The sequence below is a fragment of the Vanessa tameamea genome, chromosome 3 (assembly GCF_037043105.1).
Source record: "Vanessa tameamea isolate UH-Manoa-2023 chromosome 3, ilVanTame1 primary haplotype, whole genome shotgun sequence".
Classification (NCBI taxonomy): domain Eukaryota; kingdom Metazoa; phylum Arthropoda; class Insecta; order Lepidoptera; family Nymphalidae; genus Vanessa; species Vanessa tameamea.
Genome location: NC_087311.1, coordinates 2,286,158 through 2,314,012, shown reverse-complemented (window position 1 = coordinate 2,314,012; position 27,855 = coordinate 2,286,158). Strand labels below are relative to the sequence as shown.

Here is a 27,855-nt window from a genome sequence, read left to right as displayed (position 1 = left end):
ATAAATCAACATCATAATTAGTACAAAGTATTATATCACGTCAAATATAAAAGTATTCATTTCATTTTTCATTTGTAATGTTTTGTATGAGTATAATGTGTAAATTGGAATGTGAAGTTACATATTGTACAAAGTTGAGTTCATTGGTTTGTATTTTGTCAAATTATACACTAGAAGAGTAAATCTATAATAATTATCTCATATGATTATATATTATTAGTTTATAAATATATCATATTATGACTATAAATAATATTAAGAAATAAAAATGAATTAAATATGAAGATTCAAATAATTTAAAGCATTATAACTATTTAACATATTAATTCCAGAGTTTCAATTTAAAAATAATTATAGAATTAGTTAATGGACGATTACAGAAATGAAGATAGTAACATGGGTATTAAAAAGATTTCTAAAAAAAAATATTACAACATAAATTATTAACAAAAACAATGTAAAAATATTTTAATCTCAAGGAAAGAGACAAAGCACGCGTTACGTAAACATTGTTAGAACCACATATTACGACTATTTATTTAGCAATTAATGCTTTAAGCTGCAAATTACACGATGGTATGAATTTTCTAAATAATTATTGAGACGCAACTAATTGCTTTCTGGTTTAAGATTTGGCAAATCCAATATTATTTATATACATATGTATTAGTTTTGTAGACATCCAAAACATGTATTTTGTTCTGATTCTTTACATTTTAAATTATTAATAATAAGTATTTTTTGCCACTGGCAACTTTTATTCAATTAAGTCCAGAGAGAGGTCGGCAAAATACCCTCCATAGAAGTGTTTCTCGGTGTTAATGTTTCGTTGCAAAGGAATTGTAGTGGCATGTCGACGAGATAGCCCTGTATAAGGTCTATTTTCCTGTTCGCGAGGGCCGGGTCTTTGTGCCAGAGTGTTTCGTTGTTCTCTTCGTTGTATTTCTTCAGCTCGGCGAATGTGTGCACCGAGTCTGTTGGAATTGTGTGAAAAACCTGGAAAGGTAACAACGGCTTTAGACATTTGATTTAAAATACATTACTATTTACTTTCGAAGTTAAACATTTCTTGTTGATTAGTAAACTAAACTTTGTACTTATAAATATGTGTGATTGCAAAATTATTGTCTGGAGATATTATCCTAAGAGACATATTATTAAGATTTTTTTTTAAAACAAATGACAGTTTAGCTTCTTATAATTGGATGAAATGTAAACCCTGTGTTCTTATTTAGTTGATTTTCAACAGTATTTGTTTAATTTAAATACTCGTTATTAAACTATTTTAGGCTCTAAAATAGCTTAAAAATTAAATAAGAAAATACATTCATACTTCTTCATAAATATCAGTGTTCCGTTTCGAAGTGGCTTTCCATATTCTGTTATAGAACTGATCGCAGCACGGGTCGTCCAGATTGACGCTCAGTTTGATCACATCCTCTTCCATCAACCCCAAGTGTTCCCGAAACAGACGCTTCCTGAGAGCGCCGGCCAACCGACCGCATGGAAACGGTTTCCCGTTCATTATACCGTCTTCGAATTGTTCATCCTATACAAACAAATTGTGGTTATTTTATATTTAAACTTCTTAAGACAATGGCGATTGGGAATAAAATTACTTGTATTAAATTTTAGTATCGTCTCAAGAGGGTACTTTCGGTAGTGAAAAATAAAATATCAAAATAAAAATGTATAAATACTTAAATAATCTGATTTTGAATCATAAAAGCACATTATTGTTTTATTATATTAATATTAAAAGTCGTAATTTTTAATCTGTGACCTAAAACACGAGCCACCATGGTATGACGTCATACAGGCAAAAACTGTCAGTTCAGTGTAAACAGTTATACATATAAACTTTCATAGTAATTGTAGGTTATGTTATCATCCCTTTTATTTATACATATACAGGAAGAAGGACAAAGTATTTTAATAAGGGGTTTTACTAACATAGAAATGATCCCCACATAAATACTACCGACTTTTAGTTGATAAAAATTTCGTTTTGCGAGTTTCAACAAAACATTCCTAATTCCAATATGATCTGGCACTTTGATAAACAGTTTGGTTGTAATTCATTATTTTCCCAAAAAACGCTAAATATTTGTAGCGGTCGTACATACATACAAGACTGTTGTTTTCACCAATATGACGTCACCGAAATGATTGACAGCATATTTAAAAAATATGCCTTTTATTTAATAAAATGTAGTACTTTAATATACATTTTCACCGGCACTAAAAGTGTGTAAGGTTTCAATTAAATTTAATTGGTTTCAAATTAAGTTAACCCGCACCAGTAAAAAGTAAACGCAAATTAACGCGTGTAAAATGACAATCATACTAATTCAACTATAAACTACGCTTACCTGTAGAAGCACTGCAATTTCTGAGTCCCGTTTACCAATCATGGACCTGTCGTTGATGTTGGCACTCCCACATATGACAAATCTATCATCAGCGATCAGTAGCTTCGAATGTACGTACACCAGCTCAGTGACCGGTTCTCCGTCTAATATTGAATGTGTCCGGAGACCGTGGAAAGTAATGTACTCAAACGGATCCTCTACACCCGCCTCGTACAGACGGGTGATGATTGCCTCTCGACTTCTGCGGAAAGTAATTGAATAATATTGTGTTTTATTATGTAATTACATTTATTTATTTAATACGATAGACAAAACAGCTTGGTATAGTTAGCAAATAGATATACATATATACAAAACAGTCAAGAGCTATGTGACAATCCAAAGTATGTGTACACTGACTGAAATATCAATCTTCGATATTTTGGAAGAGGTTTTCTTACTTATATACACATCATCACCCATTCGGATCAAATACTAATCGGCTAGTTTCAGTTAAATCTAGCTTCGACTAAAAATATCCTTTTAATTACAGTTTAATAGCACAATATACTAGTTGCAATGGTAATGTTAAAAAGTAATTATTGTTTTTTTATTTAAATAGTACAGGCAAATGGGTCTCCTGATGGTAAGTAGCAACCATAACTCATAAACATTTACGCCGTAAGAAATATTCCATTCCTTACATCAGCAAAGCGCCTGTGACCATGGGAACTAAGATGTTGTGTTTCTTGTGCCTGTGGTTGCACTGAATATATTTTTAAGTCTCAATACTTAACGCAATGATATTTAAACAGACTATAATAATAGGGTTTTGTACTTTTCATGCTGAAACAACACGAATTTGATGGGAGTAAGACTTGTAAACTTAAATAAACTTAACTCCAAAATCAAAAATTGGGATATAATGTATATGATTACACACCTGCATATACTCTGATAGTTCCAATGCGTGACCGCGTGCAGGGACGTCCCCGAGGGCCCCCCCACCTCCCCCTCGAACCCCGGCAGGAGCGGCATCACCACGAACACGCGGAACGATTCCTTGGCGCGATGTGCTCGCATTATACGGTTGTACAACGCTTCGCTTATCTAAAAATATTTATATAAAGTTAAATAGTTCAAATTTAACACGGGGATTTAACGATACAGGTTTAATCCCTTTCGCGTTTAATATAATGTTCACAAATAATTTAGTGAATAAGCCGAGATGGCCCAGTGGTTACAACGCGTGCAACTTAAACGATGATTCCGAGTTCAAACCCAGGCAAGTACTACTGAAATTTCATGTGCTTCATTTGTGTGTGTAATTCATCTCGTGTCTAGCGGTAAAGGATAACATCGTAAGGAAACCTGCATTTGTATAATCTCAATGAAATTCTGCTACACGTGTATGCACCAACCCGCATTAGAGCAGCGTGGTGTGCCAGCCCAGCGTTACTCATATAGCGCTCGGCGTGAATAAACTTTTACATGGCGCTTTGTATCATACATATGAAACAAACTCAAAAAGGAGCTTCGTTAACGATAAACAGATCACGGGAAAAGATATTTTATATCCAACTGCGGGACATATAAGAACAGCACTTGTGTTCCTAAAGATTTTTATTTACGAAAACTTCATAAAGGGTTTTTTCATACAGACCTGGTTCCTGACGGTGAGGCTGGATCTGGAGAGAGTGATGAAGAATTGATTCTCGATGTATACATAGTATTGTGCGCGCGTGATGGTGTCGACGTAAGCCTCGTGTATGCTTTGCTCCACCGTGTCGGGGTCCAGGAACCCACAGGACCAGCTCGACACACTACGTAACACCTGAAGAGCAAAGAGTTGATGGAGATTATTTAACGTGTCCTTACTTGCACTTTTAAATTAAAACTCCACACTGTTGATAAAACTCGAACTTTATTAAAGTAAAGAAATGTATTGTATAAATTATTAAACAAAACTATTGCGTGATCTAGGATTAATACAACGCCATCTAGTGATCGGATGCGCAAAGCAAAATCAGTATGGGTGAGTATGATGTTGATGTGAGCGAAACTATACCGCGATTCAAGAGTACACTAGCGCCATCTATTACGCGTATGCTTAATTATAACTTACGATATTAATAGAATATAATATTTATGAATTTTTGAATGGCAAATTATTATTGAATTAAACATAACGAATTAATGTCTTTGGAGAAATTGGGTAGCTTACAGCAGATCATACGAAATTGGTTATTGCATTATTTTATTAATTTTAATATTTTATTAATATATAATGTAAAACATTTAATTCATAAAAAGTATTTTTTTATATAATAAATTTGAACTAATTTATTATTGAAGTAGTTTTTTTTTTTATAATAGGCACAGACAATGACGAACTGATACTGACCTGACAGGAAGTGTTAATCATTTCGATATTGAGAACTTGTTCCAAGCCTTGTAACGGCTTGATATCGCTGTATGTCTTCGGCACCAGATACGGGTAGTTCGTATTTTGCCTGTTTAAAATAAAAGACGTATATTATTTGGTGAAAAATTATGTTGAGATTGTCCATGACAATTTTTGTATGACCCACAATAACCATTTTTTATCTTTTACTTTTTACGAGAAATAATGGTTTATTTTCGAAGAGATTTTAGGCAATACACTATTAATCCTCATCCAATTAAGCATCCTAAATACATTGTGTATGTAATATAGATCAATATGACCCTACAGTAAATAATTTAAATGAATATTTTCGAAGATATTACAGATTTAAAACGCAGGGACATAGCGGTTTGTATTGTCTAATGACTGAGAAACTGGAGAAAGTCAGTTAGTTTCAATCACGAAAATCTTCCCTCAAGGATGTGAAAAGGGAGGTGGACGTCCGGACGGGATGGGTGATCGATGGTTTGTGTGCTATAAAGTTTTATTAATTTCGGGCGGGTACAAAATCCGCGCCCTCGGCTAGCAATATTGTAAATGCGAAAGCAACTCCTTCTGTATTTAATGAAATTTGAAACGAGGCAAGTCCGGCCCGCAAGGATGGCCACCGTCCCCCCCCCGCTGGCGGCGCTACCTGGCCTTCTCCAGCTTGATGGCGTTCCAGCGCTGCACGAAGTGTCGCGCCACGTCGCGCGCGGCGGCGCCGGCCAGCAGCGCGCCCGCGTCGTGCCACGGCATGCGCGGCGTCGTGTTGCGGTCCACCAGGTCTGCGCGGGGCACTTGCTCATTACTGCGGACTCGGGACTATTCTTTCAATTAGATGGGCCACCGACCTTGGGTACTATAAGATGTTATGTCGCTCGTGTCTGTAGTTACACTGGCTCGCTCCCATAACCCCGCCCCCCCCCGAGTCGGGACGCGACAGTACCGAGTACGCCTGTTTGGCGACAGAATATCAGATGAGTGGGTGGTGCCTGCTCGGAGTATTTTGGACAAAGCCCGCCCACCAATAAACGACTACTTCTTTCATTAATTTATATGACTTGTAATATGTTGAGTTATATCTTATATGGAGGCTTGCGACCTTTTTCCCCAAAAATAATTTTCAAAAATAAACTTAAGATTTTATCCATTCAAATATCTAGATGAAACTTCCCTGAATTTGAATCACATATTTATTTAATCTATAATCAGCCCACAATCTTGACAATGGTACTAAAAATAGAAGATGTTCTGTGATAATCATGAATTAAAATCTACGGATTTTTGTGTCACATCATCAAACCATCTTAAAAATAGTACTTACCAACAAAAGGTAGTTCCAACGTATTAAAATCCTTAACTATGAAATTGACGTAGTCCTTCCCTATCCACAACTTCGAGTTCCCTTCTATGTCATCTAATGCTTTTTTCGTACTTTCCGTTATCACCCTCCCTTCGACTACTTGAGCTAAGGGCGTAGGTTCACTAGGCGACCTAGGCTTAATGCCATCGGTGAGAAGTATTTCGTCGTTTGACCTAGCGTATTTCTCTGCTTTCTTTCTTTCAGAATCATCAAATTTCTGTTCATTTCTCTCCTCCTCGTACGGTGGGTATATAATACTGATAAAATCTTTTCCTCTGTCCGTTATTTTGTCTAGAACGTTTCGTTTAAGTCCATCGCTGTCATAATTCGAATCTCTTCTTGTTCCTATTTGTAATAATTGATCACCCACTTCTAGGACAGGTTCGGGTTTTGATGTGTCTTCTTCTGATTTCGTTTCATCCTCTGTACTTTCTGCTTTTTCTTCTTCTTGGAACGGTCTGTAAAAATTCGTAATTATTATTAGCTTAACTGGGCCGTGATTAGAATACGTAAATCTCAATCGACGTTTAATTAATTAACTAACGATACCTGGATTTGTTTGTCATGAAAATCTGGCACGTATTCCTATTCACAATCGGAGAAGCGTGGTGTAATAAGCTCTAAACCTTCTTTTCAAAGAGGAGAGGTGGCCTTAGCCCAGCAGAGGCATTAAATTACAAATTAAATGTCTTATAACACATTTACATAACAGTACTACTACTAATAGGTTACTGTTAGGGTTGGTAACTGTTGAGTCGTCAACTCAACATTGAAGGAAGCGTACGCGAAGCGTAAGCGACAATTTCTTTGTACAGAAAATCATACAATTATACATATTTACATACAATCCACTTTTCCTTTTAACACCACGAGTTATGGAACCCAATAATAATGTCAACTCGCCAAATATGTAATTTGCACACTTAAATAGCCCATTTATTGAGAAAACTATATAGCATATCTCTAAAACTTGGAGCAAAAACATTTAACACGCGTGAAACGACGCAAACCAACTAGTATTACTATAGAAGCGAGTTCATTAAACGTCATCATTTATCATATGTTCAATAAGTCCAGTGTAACTACAGGCACAAGGGACATTACATCTCAGTTCTTAGGGTTAGTGGCGTTATTTTTTTAGTGGTGACCTCTTGCCACTAGGTTGTCTATTTGCCGGTTCTTAAAAAAACTTACATGTTGAGACCAATAACGACATCTTTCGAAGACTTGGCCAATTCGATCGCGGCTTCCAATCCGTTCCCGTAATTCACGTACAATCCCCCGCCGGGGGAACTCGAGGTTTTCTTCTTGGTTTTTATCAAGGTCTTCGGTTGCGATATGTTGCCGAGGTCGGTTAGTCTGTAAGTTTGAACAAAGAATCAGTTCTTAATTATGGCTTCAAAAATTAACCGTCGCATTATTCGTTAAGAATATTAAGGATGATGGACTGTAAAAATGTAACATGTTCCCGTGTGACATCCCACGGCTGGGCAATGATATTCTCTTAGCTTTGGAGTTTATTGAGCCATGTTGCTCCATTACGAGTTGGTTTAAAATAAATGTTAAATTAATTAAGATAAAATATTAGTATTATTTTATTTGTATAAAAACATATGAGCAATACCATTGATAGAAGTATTATATACATATTATTTATCAAAAGTAATTAAGATTAATTATATATTTCTTATATATGTATATATTTTACCTGTGCTTATGGTCGTCCCATCTCCCATAGCACAGGTCGATGCCGCCCACAAACGCAACAGTTTGGTCGATAACAACGATTTTCTCGTGATGAGCCCAGAAGAGCACTCCACCTTTTGCGTGGTCTGGATGTCGGAAAACCTGAAGTAATTAATTTATATTTCTATAATTACAAGATTTTAAGATGAAACCGTTTTAATAGCTGCACCATTTATATTTGTAAAGTAAGTTTATTGAATCGCAGCAACCAAAGGGTAAAAAAGATAAAGGTAGGGACCTAAATTGACCGTATACTTTTTTGTACCAAAATTTTAGTTTAGTTTAAAATATGCATAAGTAAAGTAACATTGTAACAATTGCTTCTTTATAAATTCAAATAAAATGTGTAACGTATTAAAATCTATTCTAACTATCCCACGATATTCTAAATATAAATTTCCTCGCGACTCCAACCGCGTCGAATTAATTTTCCCCTAAATTCTCTAATTAATATAAACTTTCAGAAGTGCTTGCAAAAGCCTATTTTAAAAAGAATATTTATGCTATTGTAAATTTGATAAATAATAAATTTATCGATATGGCAACACAAACACTTAAGAAATAATACCTTAATGTTTTCACTAGCTAATCTACTTTTACTGTAGAAACTGTTGATACCCAGTGCCATCTCCACTTCTTTGTACAGCATCACGAACACCTTCACGCCTTGTGCCTGTCGGAACATCAACATATTATGTGCATTGAACCACACATATTTGATATTGAGACTTAAACACTAAGGGCTAACTATTGTATTATAATTCGAAGAAGTCACTCGTTATAACAGACGGATCAAATCTAGTTGATTTTTTTTTTTTTTATGTAGACAAGTGAGCCAGTTTACAAATGAATTTCTTCTCATACGAATTACATTATTTACTGAGAACACAAAATGTGTAACAGTCTAACGAAGCATACAAAAGTAACAACAATTGAAAAGTAACAAAAATATTCGTATACAGTAGAACCTCGTTAAGTCAAACTTCGATAAGTTGAAAACCTCCAAATCTCGAAAAAATATTCTGTTCCCTTCCCTCCAAACACCAAAACCTCTTACTCGAAATCTCATCCCTCTATTAGTCGAAATAATCAGTAAGTCCCTCCAAACCATTTTGGTACATATTTTCCCTCCATAACTCGAAAAATTAAATTTTACCTCTATATCTCGAATATAGCAATGTTTTATTTTACTCCATTATTTGAATTATTACCTCTTTAGTTCGAAAAAAAAAAAAATAAGTTACCAACTTTAAGAATTCGCCGACGGTGTAAGCACACAATTGTTTTTAGAAACCAATTTAGAGGAGTATACAATGAATAGAATAACCATGAATTTATGACTAACGTTAACACGTGTTTGCTTGCTTGGTGTCAGGTGTTGCATTTTATTAGTTTTAATTTCATTTGAATTTTAGCGAAGCACAAGTCATTTGCAGTGAATATTGTCAGAATTAGTTTGAATGAATGAATTATCTAAAGCAAAAAAAATATTACCGACTTATATTAATGCCATATTTTTGTATTTTAAGGATATTTTGAAATATTGTTGATTATATACAAATAATAAATAATAATATGTGTCACCTCTGCAACTTTAATTTTTATTTATTTTACCTCTCTAACTCAAAATTTATAAGAACGAACCTCTTTATGTCGAATCAAAATCTGCCTGAGGCGAAATTCTCTATAAGTCGAAAACTCTATAACTCGAATTTTTTAGGGTCTCCCTTGAAGTTCGACTTATAGAGGTTCTACTGTAGTTCCTATTGTTTAAAATATATAATAATGTGCATCATCATTATAGTGATATTATACTAGTAGAGTCGTTATCACATTGTTGAACTATATTAAACGATAGCGTTCAGCGAAAAGCCTTCTCTAAATAGCACTGAATACAAGGTATAAATTATAGAAGATCTTACCGCCTTCCTTTTCAAAATGGTATCCAGCCTCCAGTAATCTCCATTCAGGGCCGGTCTCTTCATATATATTTCAGGGCTGAGCCACCAATCGGCTATGAATATCTCCTCCCTAGCCAGCTCCATGGCGTCGGCTACGGCCGATAGATACTCCGAGCCGTCGACTAGAGTGGCCACCGGAGTGGCCGCCCGAGGGGGGGCGAACGAGTGATGGACGTTGGGGTAAGTAAAGTCCCGAGCTGAAAATAAAACCAATACTTTTAATACACGTTTAGAAGAATATATTATTATTTTATACGGTGGCAATCAAGTGGAATAGACACCAGGAGAAAATAGATACAAGATTATATTAATGATAAAAAAGCGTGGACTTAGTATTTGTTGATTTCTAAGCCGGTTAATCTCGGTAGAATCTACTATCCGAACCGGTTGTTTTAATTTAATTCTACAATGTAACATGACGATTCAAAAGTTCTCATATGAGCCTACTTAAATAAAGAATATTTCGATTTGATTTGATTTAATCTGTTGTTTCATAATTTTTATATCGTGAACTTTGACATGTTTTTTCTTATTTTCTTTCTTGAAATTTAATATAACCACAAATTTTAACATTGAAGTTATTTAAAAAACATTTTGGAAGTGCTAAGGTTTTTAGGTTTATTAAAAAAAATTGCATATATTTATTGTTATTAACTATCTTTAAGGACGTCAAGGGGAGAGTTGATAGTTAGGGCAGACACCATCGGCCTTAAAAAACGATTTGTCAATTGGTGGGACTTGTAAATGTCCGCCCGGGAAGGTAATCTTCAATTATTTTAACCCCTAAGCAATACAATGTATTGCGTATCAGCACCTAGGGAGAGGAAAGCGGTATAATCACTGTCACAAGGGACAAAGCGTCGTTGGAGTTGTTGTGTGCGAATCGTGAAGAAAATGTAATACGTCAAGATTGATAACTAGTTCATACCGGTTTGATTGGCAACAGACTTCAGATAATGCATCCACTCCTTACTCTTCCTCTTAGTCCAGCACTTGATCACCATCTGCCTGCTCTGGTTCAGGATTTGTAGGCCTTTGTTCAATCCCGTTGAATACAAACCGCTCGACACTTCGAACCTTAGAAATGAATTGATCATGGTAGCGACGATTTATTATGTATGAATGATTAATCTTTTTTGTTTTGGTTAGATTATTTCTATTAAATTTGTTATTTTATGAATGATTATAAAAAATCGGTATAAAATTAAGTTAACATTATAACCAAAACCATTTTATTATTAACAAAACGTTATTCACACCGCTGTACTCACCAGTTACGTGCTGCGTAAAATAAAACAGTGGAATTAGTTATTTCATTCAAATTCATATTACACACATACAATAACTTCAGTATCAATGTTCAAAAAAAAAAAATTATAATCTCTGCAACTAGTGATCCAACTTTATATTTGTTTCAGTACCACTAAGCTACATTATTCCTGAGCTCTATTGGGCATCAATTATATATACATCATATCATTTTTTAATGATGGCACGCGTGCGAAGTCCCCCCCCAGTATTATATAATATACTATTGTAAACGAAGCTTTACTAAGATGTAACAAAAACTGTAGTTTGCTCCTACCACTCTTGTCGGACTATGATTTTCTTATTTAGCTAGTATTCAATTAAATATATACGAAACTAGTTGTCGCTCGCGGCTTTGTTCGCATTTTAGGGGGAGGTAAATCAGGTGCTAGAAATAAAAAAGTAGCCCAAGTCCTTTCTTGGAGTTGAAGTTTGCTTCATACCAAATTTCATCAGATTCTGTTCAGTGGCCATGAAAGAGTTATAAAATTAGTATAAATTTTAGTATTGTATCCCACGAAGTAATCGAAGTCAATACCAGCTTTTATTATTAAGAAATTGTGCGGAACCAAATATGAAGTGTAACATATACCCCTCTCATCATCATGGTCTTTAATTCAGCTCATACTTAAACAAAATATACGACTTACCCTTGATCGAACAACATAATGCCCTTAATGACGCCGTCGCTAGGCCGAATGTACCCGAAGAACGTATCTTTCACGAACAACCATCTGTCCTGCCATTTCGCACACACTAACCCCGTGCAGAAATAATTACACCTGGAAGGAGATTTTTCGTAAGAATTAATTTAGACATTTGGAATTGCAGAAATTAACGTAGATTGAAAATAGTACCATTTATTTTACAAAGTAAATTAGGCGGATGGTCAAATGAGCCACATGACGGTAAGTAGTTACCATCGCCCCGTGAGATTGTCGCGTTAAGAAATATTAACAATTTTTTTATAACATCAATGAGTCAACAATACTAATTGTTGATCGGCGGTAGATCGTGTCGGAATAGTAGGTGCTAACCTAACCTGGGTAGGTTAGACGGTATTACAGAAAATCGCACCAGCATGGTTACAAATATGATGATGATATTAACAATTCCAAAATTATGTTACAACCAACCTGACACACACCATATTGCCCAGGAGTCCGAAGCAATTGCATCCAGCTTGACCGGGCCGAGTCGAGCCGGTCCGCTTCTGTATAATTCCCTCCTTGCCTTTCGTACCCAGTTCTGATATGAACGAAATGTTAGAAACTTCGAGAAATTTCACCTACCAAATATAAAAGTTGGATTAATTAACGCTTCCAATATCTAAAGAAACAGTAACTATTTCGTGGGGAAGTGCACATGGTTCTACAACAGGATCCCAGTTAAAGAACGCGTGTGTGCAAAAGTTTTTTATACAATTAGTAAGTTCATGGTTGACAGCATATCTTGGGAATAAAACGATCGCCTTCAGGCTAAGTTTTTTTTTTATTAATATTGGACAACATCACATACATTACTCTAATCCCAATGTAAGCACCTAAAGCTTGTTATGGAAAATCTTTTCCGAAAAAAAAAAAAGAAATAATCTTTTCCGAACCTATCATAGTGTTTTATTTGAAAATCAATTAAGTGTAATACTTCTCCATTGAATAAACGAATTTGATTTGATATATTAAAAATAATGCATAACAGTAAGTTATTATTGAAGTACGTTTGGAATCAAAAAGCTCGCTGCGTGAGAAATATTAATACAGGATATATCTTTGATATCTGCTTTGGCTGAGCCAAGTCCTCCGCTCATTTTGTGGAGAAGGTCTCTGCTCATTCCACTACGCTGCTCCAATGCAGACAAGTAGATACATTCGTGGTAGAGTTTGAGACGTAATGCAGGGTTCTTACAATGTTTTCCTTCACAAGCACTTTAAGGACAAGAAAATTCAGTAACGAATGCCCGTTTTTGCAATCATCAGATAAAATTCACGTGTTACAACTTTCAGACGGAAATCATTATATCGAACTCACTGTCTCGTGATGATTCCTGTATATGGATATATTTAGTAGATTGAAGAGGTATTCCTCGAGTTGTTTCATACGCAACTGTATTCCTTCGTATGTCACCATCACTTCTGGTTTCCGAGGGAATCTGTGAATTAGCCATATATATTTGTGAGTTACCAATTATATAACCCAATAAAATAAATATTTACGCTTACAATATATATCGTTACGAGAGTATGGGCTTCTGGTGTGATTGATGTGTCAACTTTATGCGGGTTTCGTACAATCTGGTCAGGATAGCCACCGATTCATTCTATATTCTACCCCCAAACCGCAAGAACCTACCACTATAGTGTTTATCTTGTACATATCTCTCTAGTCTTATGTTTTTTTTCCGTAGAGTGTAGATAAGTACCTTTATTCTTTGATTTTCATAATGATACTTGCCTTCCTTTCGATTTCAACTGTGATATGGTAAAAAAATGGTACAAGCAACCAATAAGACCGTGTCTAATTCATTCATTTGATTATGATAAGTTTTACGTCATAATGCTAACATTGCAGAAATTTGATATATAAACTTGATAGTACAATTATACCATTAAACTATAAAAAAGGCAAAACGTAACGACAAAAAAATATCCGTATATATAAATACCTGTCTGTAACCTATAATAATATTACAAAAGCGAAATTAACTCCATCTGTCTCTGTTGCTCTTTCGAGGGCTTCTATCTATCCTTCTCTGTCTAACACCTGACGACAAACCGCCAAAACAATGAACACCAATATATAGAGAGCGAGCGATGCCGAGAGACGATAGACAGACCGAGTTACTTTCCCATTTATAATAAGATTAATGCGTCAATCTTTTAAAAACAAAGCCAAGCTTACGGTTACCAGTGCTACATTAACGAGCTGCAATTTAAACTTTATTTTTATACATCCGATAATAACAAATCAGTAAACACGATTTCACTTTGAATGATTTATCTATCGAATATAAGACACATTATCTAATCTCTGACAAGGGACATTATATTTAGTGATTGTAACAAAAGAACGATGACATATTAAGGCGCCCTTCCACTGCGAGCTGTGATCGTGTAAGCAACGCCCATTGCTATACTCATTTAATTTTGATTTTTTTTTGGGCCTCAGGTCACATTTCGCTATTTACAATAAAAATATAGTCTATTTCAACCACACGAGGACAGAAGCCAAATAAACAACATTTGACATCAAATTGACTCGATATCATTGGTCGCGAGCTTGAATAATCTATGATATTTTCATCACTATGGTTTTGCGAATAAATAGCGTTTTGAACGTCGACTAAGCTGTTATCGGAACTTTTTGAGTAAAATTAAAATCGATATTAAGTGAAATAGTGTTGTATGTATTACAGACTGTTGTATTATATACAAAGAGATTTTAAACGAGAATTCTGATTAGTGCACAATATAGCTGAGCTATGGGCAAATCGCATGTGATACGTAAATCTAAGGTGTTTATCTTCATTCCTTTAGAGTGGAATAGGCTATAAGTGTCAATCTTTATCTTTGACTAGATCTATATAGTATCTGTTTTATTTTGACAGTACGCCAGATGGATACGCATGAGTAATTTAATTAGTAGTCAAACAAGACAATAACTCATAATTGAACATAACTCTTCGATACAGTTTAATTGCTGTTTTTGTAGTTATGAATACATCTCAAATTATAAAGGAATCCCATCATCGTCGGTTTTGTTTATCTTTTCCATTTTCGGAAACGATTACCACAAAGCAATCTCAATCAAGTTAACTTATCGTTGTTTTTATTTTATAATTACTACTACAAGAACTTAAGCACCGGCCGCATTGGATACGAAAAGAAAATCACTGGGCATGGCGATGGCGTTTTTGAGTGCGTCCTTTGAATTAGACCGACAATGTCATTAAGGTAGCTGAGGCCTTACGTACGTACAACGCTTGGCACTAGTGGAGACGCACCTTTACATACAAAAATTACAAAATTTTACCTTGGCAGGGCTCCTTTCCGCTTTCTAGGTCTGCCTTCCCGTCGCTTAGAATTACTCCTTGGAACGGCCTGTAATACCACTTTTTCTGCCTTCTCTTCGGTATCCACTGTATTCTTAAAACTAGCTCGTCTCGACTTGTGGGTTTTGGTGGGAAAGGGTATTTTGAGAGTTGCCCTGTATAACGACAGCTGTTGATGTAGATATAGAATGTGTTTGTAGCGCTTTTTAATCGTCCAAGTGAAGTCGCCATGCTGGAGGTTTATCGTATATCTAAAAAAAATAAAGAGAAATGTCAAATTACTGGCAAACTTAGCATTGAAGTGAAAAGAAAAAATCACTAAATATCGCTATTACTGATATACATCGATATATAAATATCGATTGATAACTTTTCTTTGTTTTGATAACAATCGAATGATTTGATTAACAAACACGAAACTTTATTTCGTCATAATTGTGCATTTACGGTTTAAAAATACACTATCCTGTAAATACGCTGAGGATATATTACGGTATGTCATTGATCATAAATGTTCAGCTATACATACACATATATGGAAAATAATGTCCGAAACGGGAGATGACCGCGTGTACACCTTCTCTCTTCTCCTTGAGAAAAGACAATGTCCCAGCAGTGGGACGTATGGTTTGTTTCGCTTCGCTTATTAATATATATTTTTAAATTATAATAACCATTGTGTTTTTTATTACGGACACGCATGCATAATGTAGATTAAATGAAGTTTTTGATTATTATATTACATCTAAATTTACAAGATTCACTTGATGAAAGGGTTTTGTTTTTTCAAGCCCGTCTGGATATATACCACTCATCAGATATTCTATCCCCAACAGCAATACTTAGTATTATGGTCTTCTGGTTTAAAGGCTATAACAATAACTACATGTACAGGGACATAACATCTTATTTCCCAAAATCTGAGGCGCATTGGCGATTTAAGGTTGCAACGCAATACATCTTTATTGAAGTTTTTTTTACTTTCAATTCGACGAAAACATATTTTATTGTTATACCAAAACGGACGGCAGGAAACGAGATCGTTGCTGTTAATTTAGCTAACGATAGTTTAACTTGAGTGACTAATGACCTAATAGGTTTTTAAATGGTAACAATTCGTTCTATAACAATGAATTCCTCATAAATAGGTGGTTGATCTATTAGCTGACGTTAATTGTTAAAGCGAATCTATTTATGGCAAATACTAACATAGTGTTTGTTGTATATTATGAGTAATCGTTACGATAGAAAACAATTAGCACAATATCCTAGCAGGACGAGGATATCGCTCGAGTATTTGTTTAAGAGATTTAATATTATGTAAGACTTTAATGCTATTATATGAATATAGATGATATATATCATAAATTGTTTAAAAAATATATATACGAATCTAATTTTGTAAGTCAATATATTTGAACAAAAAAATATAGTCTCTAAATTTATGTATTTGTAGTATATTTAGACTCATTTATAGTATTGGTTTTGTTTTATCCTTAAAATAATGTCTTTGATATATACACGTTATATAAACATAAATGAATTACTCTAAAATTAAAATTTACAACAGAATGTTGAATGTTGATGGTCAAAGGGGGAACCTGATCGTAAATGGTCACTACTGAACATATACATTGGCGCCGTATGAAATTTTAACAATTTTTTATACAACAAATGCCCCATCAACCTTGCAAACTAAAATGTAATGCTCTATGACTCTAGTTACAGTGGCTCATTCAATCTTCAAACCGGAACACTGGAAATTTAAATATACAGATTAAAAATAAACTATTTAGTATATTTTTTATCTGTATATTTCTATTAGGTATATTAGAATGGTTTAATACTTACAGATTAGGGTTGAGTAAATGTGTTGTCACGCTTCTTTCGTTCTCCACGAATCTGACCTTTATTTCAACACCCGGTATGAACACTTTTCTATGTACTGAATTAAATTTAATTGGAGAAGCGTGAATGGCTTTATATGGCACTGCAGTTGCTCGGGGAGCTGGAATATAAACAAAAATGCGATTACTAAACGTTGATTGAACTAACATTTTACGATCGTGTTCGCAATCACGAGGACGAGTGACTTACGTCGAAAGTCAACGTAATTACCAGACAGAGAGTTATACTCTTTGGAATCATTTCTATATCAAATATACTTTATTCAAGTCGGTTCTTGTGCGAAATTCTGATTTGTCAATACAAAAGTAAATTTTAAAGTTACCACAGTTGAGGAATGTATATTTTACCCAGAATAACCGGCAAGAAATTTAGTAATTAATATAATTATTATTATTCGAGCCGAGATTTTAGGGTTAGAACGCGTGCATCTTAACCGATGATTTCGGGTTCAAGCCCAGGCAGGCACCACTGAATTTACATGTGCTTAATTTGTTTATAATTCATCTCGTGCTCGGCGGTGAAGGAAAACATCGTGAGGAAACCTGCATGTGTCTAATTTCAACGAAATTCTGCCACATGTGTATTCCACCAACCCGCATTGGAGCAGCGTGGTGGAATATGCTCCATACCTTCTCCTCAACGGGAGAGGAGGCCTTAGCCCAGCAGTGGGAAATTTACAGGCTGATTATGTTATGTTATTATGTTATGTTTTATTATTTTCTGAAAGTTAAAACGCTTAAATGTGAATCAACTCATTTTTAATCGGTAGCCCAAAAATAAAATTTCATGCTTCTAACTTCAAAATGACGGATTTCCAGACTAACCTGTATGTCAAACTCTATTTCTCCCCTTAGACAAAAAAAATTTATTGTGGGTTATCACTTACAGATAGACACATACCATCGCGGACTTTTTTGTAGACATTTTTGAGGTGAATAATTCTGTATTACATTATTTTCATCTATCTAGTAGGGTTCAGACAGCGTTTACAATGTAAACGCAAAAAAAATATAAATTTACGACATCACATTAGAAACTTATAAAATTATCAGTATTACTTAACTATTTTGTCTATGTATTATATACAAAAACCTTCATCTCGAATCACTCTATCTATTAAAAAAAAACGCATCAAAATCCGTTGCGTAGTTTTAAAGATTTAAGCGTACAAAGGGACATAGGGAGAGAGAAAGCGACTTTGTTTTATACTATGTATAGATGAGACCTCGCAGTCACTCGGTGTTAAATATATGTTGACTGATTGCTGCAGCTGGAAGTTGCGCAGATCAAGGGTAAGGTTATATAAACATTTTTTTATGGGACGTTTTTTGCAATCGGGTCGTTTGTGTTTCCGGTACAGTTTAGTAAAAAGTAAAAGTAACAAACAGCCTGTACACGTCCCACTGTTGAGCTAAGGCCTGCTCTCCCTTTCAAGAGGTTTGATGCTAATTCCACCACGCTGCTCTAATGCAAGTAGGTGTATCCAATGTGGCCTGTTTCATTGCAATTAGACACATGCAGGAGATGTTTTATTGTGATTCGTTACGATGTTTTTCTTTCAACGCCGAGCACGAGATGAATTATAAACACTAATTAAGCACATGCAAATTCGGTGTGCCTGGGTTTGTAACCGTAATCATCCGCTCAGATGCACGCGTTGTAACCACTGGGCCATCTCGGCTTAAATTCCTAATTAACGTTGAATTTGAAATGTTTATTTATTCTCTATTGTAGATTGAGTGTCGCACTATAAAGACACTTAAACGAATGAGCTAATTTTATTATCTTGGTTGACAGCTACGCTTGACACTCGCCGGCCGTCATACTACTTTACTAGTGTGCGTGAACTTAGTGGCTGTTGGCTGTTTTCCGACACATCCTCAGCGTTGACGGTCTATGTAGAAGTACATAGATATACAAATAATAATCAAAGAAAATATATTATATATTCTACTACTTAGATCAAAATATACGCAATAAAACGCTTAAATTCATGTTTTTACAAGGATTAGAGCTTTATGACATAAATTGATAAGTTATCGTTATATTTATATACATATATGGAAATTGACATCCCTTATCTGAAAAAGACAGATATATAGATATATGCGGTCATCAATGTTTCTGTACTTTTAGGTAACTAAAATATCTAGAGCAAAGTTTTAATTTATCTGTATATACTCATATGATAAATGTAACTGTCTGTGAGTTTGTCTGTTTCGCTTTCTCGGCTAAAACACTAAAGCGAATTTGGTATGAAGCAAGCTTCGGACCCAAGAAGACATTAAGGTATGATATTTTTTTTTTAGCATTAGCAGCCTGTAAATTTCCCATTGCTGGGCTAAAGGCCTCCTCTCCCTTTGAGGAGAAGGTTTGGAGCATATTCCACCACGCTGCTCCAATGCGGGTTGGCGGAATACACATGTGGCTGAATTTCATTGAAATTAGACCAATGCAGGTTTCCTCACGATGTTTTCCTTCACCGCCGAGCACGAGATGAATTATAAACACAAATTAAACACATGAAAATTCAGTAGTGCCTGCCTGAGTTTGAACCCGAAATCATCGGTTAAGATGCACGCGTTCTAACCACTGGGCCATCTCGGCGGATATGGGCTACCTTTATACCCATTACCTGCGAATAACACCCAGGAAAAAACTAGTCTGCTATTATTTTATAAGTATGTATGGATATAATTTATCTTTGTAACTTACTACCATCCTGAAGTTAAAAGGTATCGTTTTATAAAAAAAAATATTTGCAATTTATATGTATAATGAAGAACATTCTAGAATAATTTTGGTCAAATTTATTAAATGAACACATTGATGATCTTTATCTACAAATATTGAACGTGACGCCGTAAAAGCCTAATTAGTCGTCTCGTTTCATTACTGTTGTTTGTTAATTTACATTTTTATTATATATTTTTTATTCATGTACGAGTAAAACTATTGGTAATTCTTTTTCGTTAGATTCAGTATAGCTTCAGGTCCTTCTACATTTCTTGGATATTGTTTTAAGACAATTTTAAGTCATATTTTTTGAAATAATATATCTATGTTGTTAAAACATGTTAATTTTATTCATTAAGTGTTTTTACATGAAAGCCAAAGTTCAGAAATATTTACATAAGTCAAGGTCGGTATATTGTTTACACTTTGTTACCATTCCAAAATTAACTACACATAAACTTTGAGCTGAGACTAACAGATTTTACATTTTGTTACATTAAAAATTATTTTTATAATTTTAACTTTTTTTTTTAAATAATATAAAACGTCACAAAAGTGTCAATTCGCTAAAATCCGTGCCGTTAACCCATTTTCCACTTCCCATATATCGGTATTGCTAGCTCAATACATCATTTTGGCATTTTCTTTGAATTTAAATAATAAAATAAATTATATTTATTATTCTTTGAATTTAAATATAAAAAAAGTGCAGTGAAATAATTATTAAAATTAGATTTTATTATCTAATTCGTTTGTTGTATTTGTTGGAAGTCATTTTGCATCGTTTCAGATTAATTTATTAGCTGTCATCCAATAAAGGATTAGTATTTGTTTGAAAGTGTCGGAAATTTATTATGACAGATTTATTTTGCCTTATAATTGGCTCTTATTAAATAAAATAATTATTCAATAATTATTTCTTTGATTTAAATATGGATATAATTTCCATTTATTTTTGGTGGTGATGCTGGCCACACTCCCGCAATCTTTCAAGAACTTTCGATTTCGTTCTTTTTGCCATTTTACATCTTCGGTTCAAATTACAAATTCGATATACTGAATATATCGGTGAGTTACGTTAATAGTTGAGTTTCTTAATTTGTGATTGATTATTAGTTTAGTGCTTTAACAGCATATATCTTTTCAGAATATATTTATAATGGAGTTTTGAAGTTTGATAAAAACTTTATACAACATATTTCTACCGACCTATAAAATAAAGTCTTTAATTCTTGTTTTTGCTTAAATGCGTTGGTTTGCAATTCAGAAAGTCGTAGTCATGTTTAATTTGTGATTTACAGTGATTTTTGACCCATTGGAATGTTTCTCCACAGTTGAAATCGTCATTTAAAGTAAGCAGGACTTTAAACCTCCAGAAGGTAAATTACTGCTTACATTCCTCGTTAAAGGTCTTTATCTCTTGGTTATTTACTTGATTATTGAACCTGTATATTTCGTATAGCAGGAGGTTTTTTTTTTTGTTTTTTACCCACCACATGGATTTGAAATATTAAGTGTGGACGGCTGCAGTTTCCTGGTTGAGTGTGTCCAGATAGTTGCTGGTGCAACTCCAAGGATGGCATGCATGTTCCCTTAGATATATACAATATCCACGTGTAGCTGGAAATTTGGTGATGTACCCACTTAATTTTTTTATAGAAACTTAGTTACATCGGCCTAGTGAACGGTTTACTAAATAATTAAATATACAATCTTTGAATCGTCAGTGGCGCCTAAATTTAAATATTTAATAAGATAAATTATAATGCGTTGAATTTTCAAATATTCCTTTTATCCCAAGTGACCCACGCTGAGTCTAGCTGGCATAATTTTTTCTAATTATCTTTAGTACAAAAACTGTAACTAAATTAATTAACAAAAGCTGTAACTAAACTTATTCCGGTATGGATTTGAAGAAAACAGCCATGTACAGTTTTCCTACAATAATATAAAACAATAAATTAATAAATCAGAATATATTATTTATTCATTTGAAATATTTTATATTTAACGATTTGTTTTACTACCGAAAAGTGCGATAACAATTCAGACCAATAGTTACCTACATAGGCATTTTTCGCAGAGTCGGCCTTTGTAATCGTATTTCCGATCACAGAGTTTCGTAGTGGCCGATGAACAAGAATCGAATTTATATAATTTCCTGTATTTTGATTCGGTATCTTGGTTTTGCAAGTGTAGTCTATCATGAAGGTCTGGCGTAATAATCAGTATATCTTATTATTTTGATGTAATACTAGTCTGTTTGTAAATTATTGTAAAGGTAAGATGGCGTATACTTTTTATGATAAAGTAAATGCTAGTAAAATATTTTCTTTTAAAAGGTGGAAAATATAAATTAGATAAAATGTTGAGAAAATACCTAGATTTCTAATCTACGACAATTAATTTGTTGTCTCGTGGATAAGTTATCTGTTAAATTAGTATTCGTATCGGTAAAGTATTAACATGTTTTTGAAGTTAATATCAATAGGATGATTGAATTACAAATGCATACGAGTTACGATTACGACTTGCATATGTCATCAAAGAAATATTGACCTGTAAAGGTCCAGGAATTAACTAAGAGAGAAATATAATAGCTGAGTATAGACTCAGCTTACAGAACATATAGATGTTCTGTTAAACGCGTCTCACGGCCATGTTAAGTGTAAGAAGACTAGTTATTGCGCACGAAATATTATAATAAACATATGCGAGATTTGAAACATAGCAGTTGCATCAGCAATTACCTCACTTATAACCCGATGAAAATCATAATCAGATTTAATGGGTATAAATAATGTCAATAAACAAAGGTAGGAACTTATGTATATGTGAAGAGGTTAAAATTGTTTGTTTGTATGTAGGAGGAGAGGGCATAATGACCGGTTCTAATTATCAAATTTGAACTCTTTTGTAAACTAATATATAAAAGCGAAATACCACGCACTGATTAATCACGAAATCTCAGAAACTATAACACATACGAACTTAAAATTTGGAAGGTATGGTCCTTATATGGTGCAGATGTTCACCAAGAATTTTACGAAACTCCAACACTAACTTGGTAAAACGGGAGTTAGAAGTTTGTGTTATAAATTTCGCGCGGGTAAAGCTGTAGGTTCAGCTAGTATTAATATACAATAATCGAATGTCAGTCTGCGGGAGAGATATACTGCTACGAATCGAATATCAGGCAATCAGTTGGGTCTTGAATAAGAAGCGATTGTTGCTTTGGTAATTTTAAGGATTAAGACCATAAATATTATTTTGGATAACATTTTGTAACATAAAGAAAAAAAAAATATCAAGATTACCAACTTACACAATTTATGCAGTTTCCATAAGAAAAAAGTAAGCTTTACAATTTGGCCTAATATAATTAGTTTAAGAGATATTTAAAAATACATAAAATTATATACTAAGTAGATATAACGAGAACGCGTAAAATAATCAGCAGCAGTACGTGACATACGAGTTTATATTACGAATAGATAGTATATTTAAAAAAAAACTCACGATTCGCACATATATAAATGAACTATGGTTCACGTATAGTTCAAGTTCTTTCTCTACTTTGAAATCAACATATTACTAAATAAAAAACCATCAATAAAGACTTTTTATCAGAAACTCATTTAGTTTTTATTAATATTTTACAACCACAACATGCAATAGAAATATAAAAGATTAAGGTTTTATTATTCCATACTGGATCTGGTATCGATATCGAACGAAAATACTAATCTTGTATTCTTTAAAAACATAAACCCTGCAATATTTATGGACGCCGGAAAGAGAGATCAACTCCAATCAAAATATTATTTATTCAAGTAGGCAGTAAGTATTACGGTTTTGATATAGATTCGCGAATTTGTGCAGATAATATTAAGAGTTCAGTTTCCTTTATGTTAAAAAAGAGAATTAAATAAACTAGAGTTCCTCCAGAGTAAACGTTTATGTCAAATCAAATTATACTTTATTCAAGTAAGCTTTTAGAAGCAATTTTGAATCGTCATTTAACAAACTAAGTATATTAAGTGAAGCTACCACCGCTTCGGAATGTAGATTCTACCGAGAACCGGCAGAAACTCAGTAGTTACTCTTTTTCAACATTTCAAAAAAACAGTCATGTTATTAAAATACAATTATATATGTATGTAATATATCCTGCCTGGAAGTCAACAGGTATTAACTCCACGCTTTTGAATGAATTTGCATATTTCGAATATATATATATTTATTGATAACAACAAACCAAAAAATTAAAATAGGTTGATAAACAGAGAAGACATTTGAACTGTTTTGTCTTTGCTTATTTATAAATAGATATTACGATTGAAATCAATATAGAGACAAACAATCTATCTGCACCTTTATTCGCACAGTACTGACGGACCACTTGTCTTCTAGTAAGTACTGCTACGAGACTAACTAAGATAAAGAATACTGATACTAAATACACTCCATATGTATTCAGAAAGGGCCATATTGATCTATATGAAATGCACAATGTATTATAGGGTAAGGTAGGTACTTTATTGGGTAAGGATTTATGTTGTATTGCTTAAAATCGCTTCGAAAATAAGCCATTATTTCTCATAAAAAGTAAAGGATATAAAATGGTTATTGTGAGTTATCCCTGAGCGATTTGTAGACCTTTTTAAGGTGCACAATACTTTAGTACATTATTTTGATCTACCTTGTACGTTTCTGCCAGCGTTCGCAATGAAAGTGCAAAAAAATGTATTTATTTACGACTTCACATAAAAAACCTCTTAAATTATCAGTGTTTCTCTACTATATTGTGTATGTATTATACATATAAACCTTCCTCTTGAATCACTCTAACTGTTATAAAAAACCGCGTCAAAATCCGTTGTGTAACTTTAAAGATCTAAGCATACACAGGGACAGACAGACAGTGGTAAGCGTCTTTGTTTTATACTATATAATGGTGTATTTCAATAACTATCAATTTTGATGACGTTTGTCGGGATTCCCGTGACGACTACATTTTTACACAATTTTAATATATTTTAAAAGTTACTGATCAAACAAAACATTGATATGCGAAATCTAATAATCTAGATAACGTTAATATTATTAATAAAGTTTTATGATAAAATGATTATGATTCAAATTGTGACTCATTGAATGATTGTATTGTAACTTATAAAAATAAATAAGTAACTTTTATAAAGACAATCACATGGAATGCAAATGAAATTAATAAAAAAAAAATAATGTGCAAGCCAAAAAGTTAATTGTGTCTCCCCCTTTTACAGTATGTTTTTTTATTTAGTAACATAGATTAAAAAAAAACTTACGAAGAACAGTTATTAATTAATTTGTTGGTTATCATAAATTTTGATATATCAAAATACACTTTATCAACCAGGTATTTTATAGAAAAATTTAAGGTAAAGCGAACACCAGTTTAGATGCAGATAGTTATTTTCACAAAGCAAATTACATCGACTATTATAGACAATGTATCCTCCTTTAAAATCAATTAATTCTATAACTAATAATGAATTATTTATCATTCACATTCTTTGAACTTCAATCGTACCAAATTTATATTTCACAAGGACATCATAGTTCTCCAGGATTGGTGTTACCAGAAATGCTCAATATTTCTTGCCAATATACCTATATATATCGACCCAGTCTATTACCAATTGTGACAATTTACCTTTGACCCATTTTGTAGTCCGTCAAATTAAAACATAAAACTAATTATACTTGCTTTACTTTAAGAACATCTTCATGTCATTCTATCTTTATTAGAAAATGAGACAAAGCAACACACGGTAATATTATCGTAGAGTTAACTAACCTGAAGCGTCCGTTTCCTCTTTGCTGTTTATCTTATCTACATCAATGACTGACAAAGATTCTGGAACGGCAAGACTCTCGTCAAAGTCAGAGTCCACACCAGTGGGTGTCAGGGAATCCAGATTTTGAAATATTCCTTGCAAACAGTCCCCAGGCGTCGTTGAAGGTGTTGGCGTTTCCATACCGTAGTTTGTGTACCCGTAGAGTTCCTCATCTAAAAATGTTTTTCATTATAATCTGTTTGTAAACTTATAAGATAAATATAACATAATGCAGTCAATTCCTATAAACTCTTGGTCAATTTCGTATAACATATTGCAATAATTGTATAACTAATTTTATTTATATTCAATTACACAACATGTGAGGAAACCCTGATATAGAATTAACAGAAAAACACATTGTACAATGCACAAATTAGTAAGAGCAGTCACAATAAGAAAAAATATATTTATATATTTGAGTTGATTAATGCTATTTTTAGTCCTTGTTAGCACTTCTAATAAGTCATATAATATAATTCAAATTTCTTTTGTTTTTTTTTTTTACTATAATTGACTTAATGTTAGTCTTTTTAACTAACTTAAACTAGTAAGCAAATAATATGTTGGTTTTCCTTTAACGTACCAAAGTTGTTTTGAAATTACCTAATCAACTAACTGCTTTCATAACATTAGAAAGACTTGTTCGGAACTTGTTCTTATTTAATCTTTTTAACATTCTACTGGTAATATGTGGCTTAGCCTTTACAATTGAATAAAAGAAATAAAGATAAATGTAATTTTATGTTGTTATTGTATTTTTGTTTATTATCATTATTAATTAGCAACACTTAAATCTATATTAAAAAGTGTTTCATTCAGTTATATATGTGTTGGGTCCTATTTATTTATAAATTTTTAGCTTAAACTAACTTGAACGTCCAAATTAAATGTCACAATAAAATAATATCATAAATTATAACTGCTAGGGTATGTTATTTTATGAAGGTTTTCAAGTATCATATAATATCACATAAGATATTATTAAGAATGAATACACTTTAATTTCTTAACATACTTGTGTGTAATTAGTCTACGATTGTTCTCATGTAATCTAAAGACAAATTATTTTATGTGCACATAACATTAGTACAATACCACATTAATTTTTGTGTCAAAATATTGTGTTTGCGTAACCCTTTTCACTCATCACACTCTACCGACTCTTCTGCATAAACAATCAGAAAACAGACACTAAAACACTTCACATCCACTACCTCTTTTAATAAGATTATGAAAACTGAGTGATAATTCGCTACGTTCCATACGTTTTCTTGAGTTTTCGTCTATTAAATCTGTTTTCACTTCACGGTACCCGTTAGGTCGCTGATATGTAATGTTCTGGCCATTACACAGAATAAATTTAACACTTGTATACATAATCTACGTTGATAAGATAGCACTCGAGTCGATTTTCAGTTGTTTTACGGCGTTCGTAAAAATCGGTCAAACAGTGAAATCAAATTGACTATCTTTGAAGGAAAACGATTTCGTCGGAGACGGTTTTACACGGTTGATTGAAGGCTGAACCAAGGTTTTGATTTAAAGTAAAATAAAAACTGTACTTACAAAACTTTACGTACAAATTCGTTGTAGTTTCTTGATTTACTGTATTACTTTATTTGTTAATCATGAGTAAATCAGACTGATCTAAGAACTTGTAATAATTTGAATGCTTATTGTTTGAATCATTCATTTAATTACTTATAGGTACAAGGTTTTTCTGTGTAAAAACTATATTTGTTAAGGCCATTACAAGGCCTCTGTGAATGAACTGAATAATGACGTAAGTCGATGACGTATCACACATTATGAAGTGTAGTCAGTGTTTCTCAACAATATGCGATAAATGATTAAAAGTTGAGTTTTGTATGTGTGACAAATCTTACTCATCTATAATATATATATGTTATAAAAAGGAACAAAGATAATAGATAATTATTAAATAAAAAGAGAAATATGACTACCATTTAACACAAATGTAATGTAACTAGATACAACTGAATAAACGTATTTTTTTTACAATTTAAAATATTTGTTGAGCCATACAGGCATGATATCGATTTAAATATATATATGTATAGCTTATGTTTCACTTTTCCATGCATTTAAAAGTTATTATGA

General features: G+C 33.2%; 1 protein-coding gene across 2 annotated transcripts; it reads right to left on the bottom strand.

Annotated features, from left to right (window-relative positions):
• Positions 1-484: 484 nt before the first annotated feature.
• On the bottom strand, positions 485-27,518 carry Pld (Phospholipase D). Of its 2 annotated transcripts, none has more exons than XM_026635746.2 (20): positions 26,949-27,190; positions 25,692-25,904; positions 17,057-17,213; positions 15,187-15,456; positions 13,186-13,306; positions 12,294-12,445; positions 11,808-11,939; positions 10,778-10,926; positions 9,811-10,046; positions 8,457-8,561; positions 7,851-7,990; positions 7,337-7,501; positions 6,104-6,600; positions 5,432-5,564; positions 4,756-4,864; positions 4,015-4,185; positions 3,295-3,461; positions 2,373-2,613; positions 1,334-1,549; positions 485-996 (listed from the first exon to the last, which is right to left on the bottom strand). In XM_026635746.2, the coding sequence occupies exons 1-20, from the start codon at positions 27,109-27,111 to the stop codon at positions 766-768; spliced, it is 3,768 nt and encodes a 1,255-aa protein (XP_026491531.2). In that variant the 5' UTR covers positions 27,112-27,190; the 3' UTR covers positions 485-765. The 2 variants fall into 2 exon arrangements, with proteins under 2 accessions (XP_026491531.2, XP_026491532.2); XM_026635747.2 differs by lacking the exon at positions 26,949-27,190 and adding an exon at positions 27,301-27,518 and having other exon boundaries at positions 487-996.
• Between the last annotated feature and the right edge of the window lie 337 nt (positions 27,519-27,855).

Bases quoted from the DNA above. Each gene is read 5' to 3' on its own strand.
- Pld (XM_026635746.2), bottom strand. From the start codon at position 27,111: ATGTATACAAGTGTTAAATTTATTCTGTGTAATGGCCAGAACATTACA. The intron at 11,940-12,293 runs GTTGGTTGTAAC...ATCTCCTTCCAG, and splicing joins GGCAATATGGTGTGTGTCAG to GTGTAATTATTTCTGCACGG. The intron at 8,562-9,810 runs GTAAGATCTTCT...ATGTTCCGACAG, and splicing joins CCATTTTGAAAAGGAAGGCG to GCACAAGGCGTGAAGGTGTT.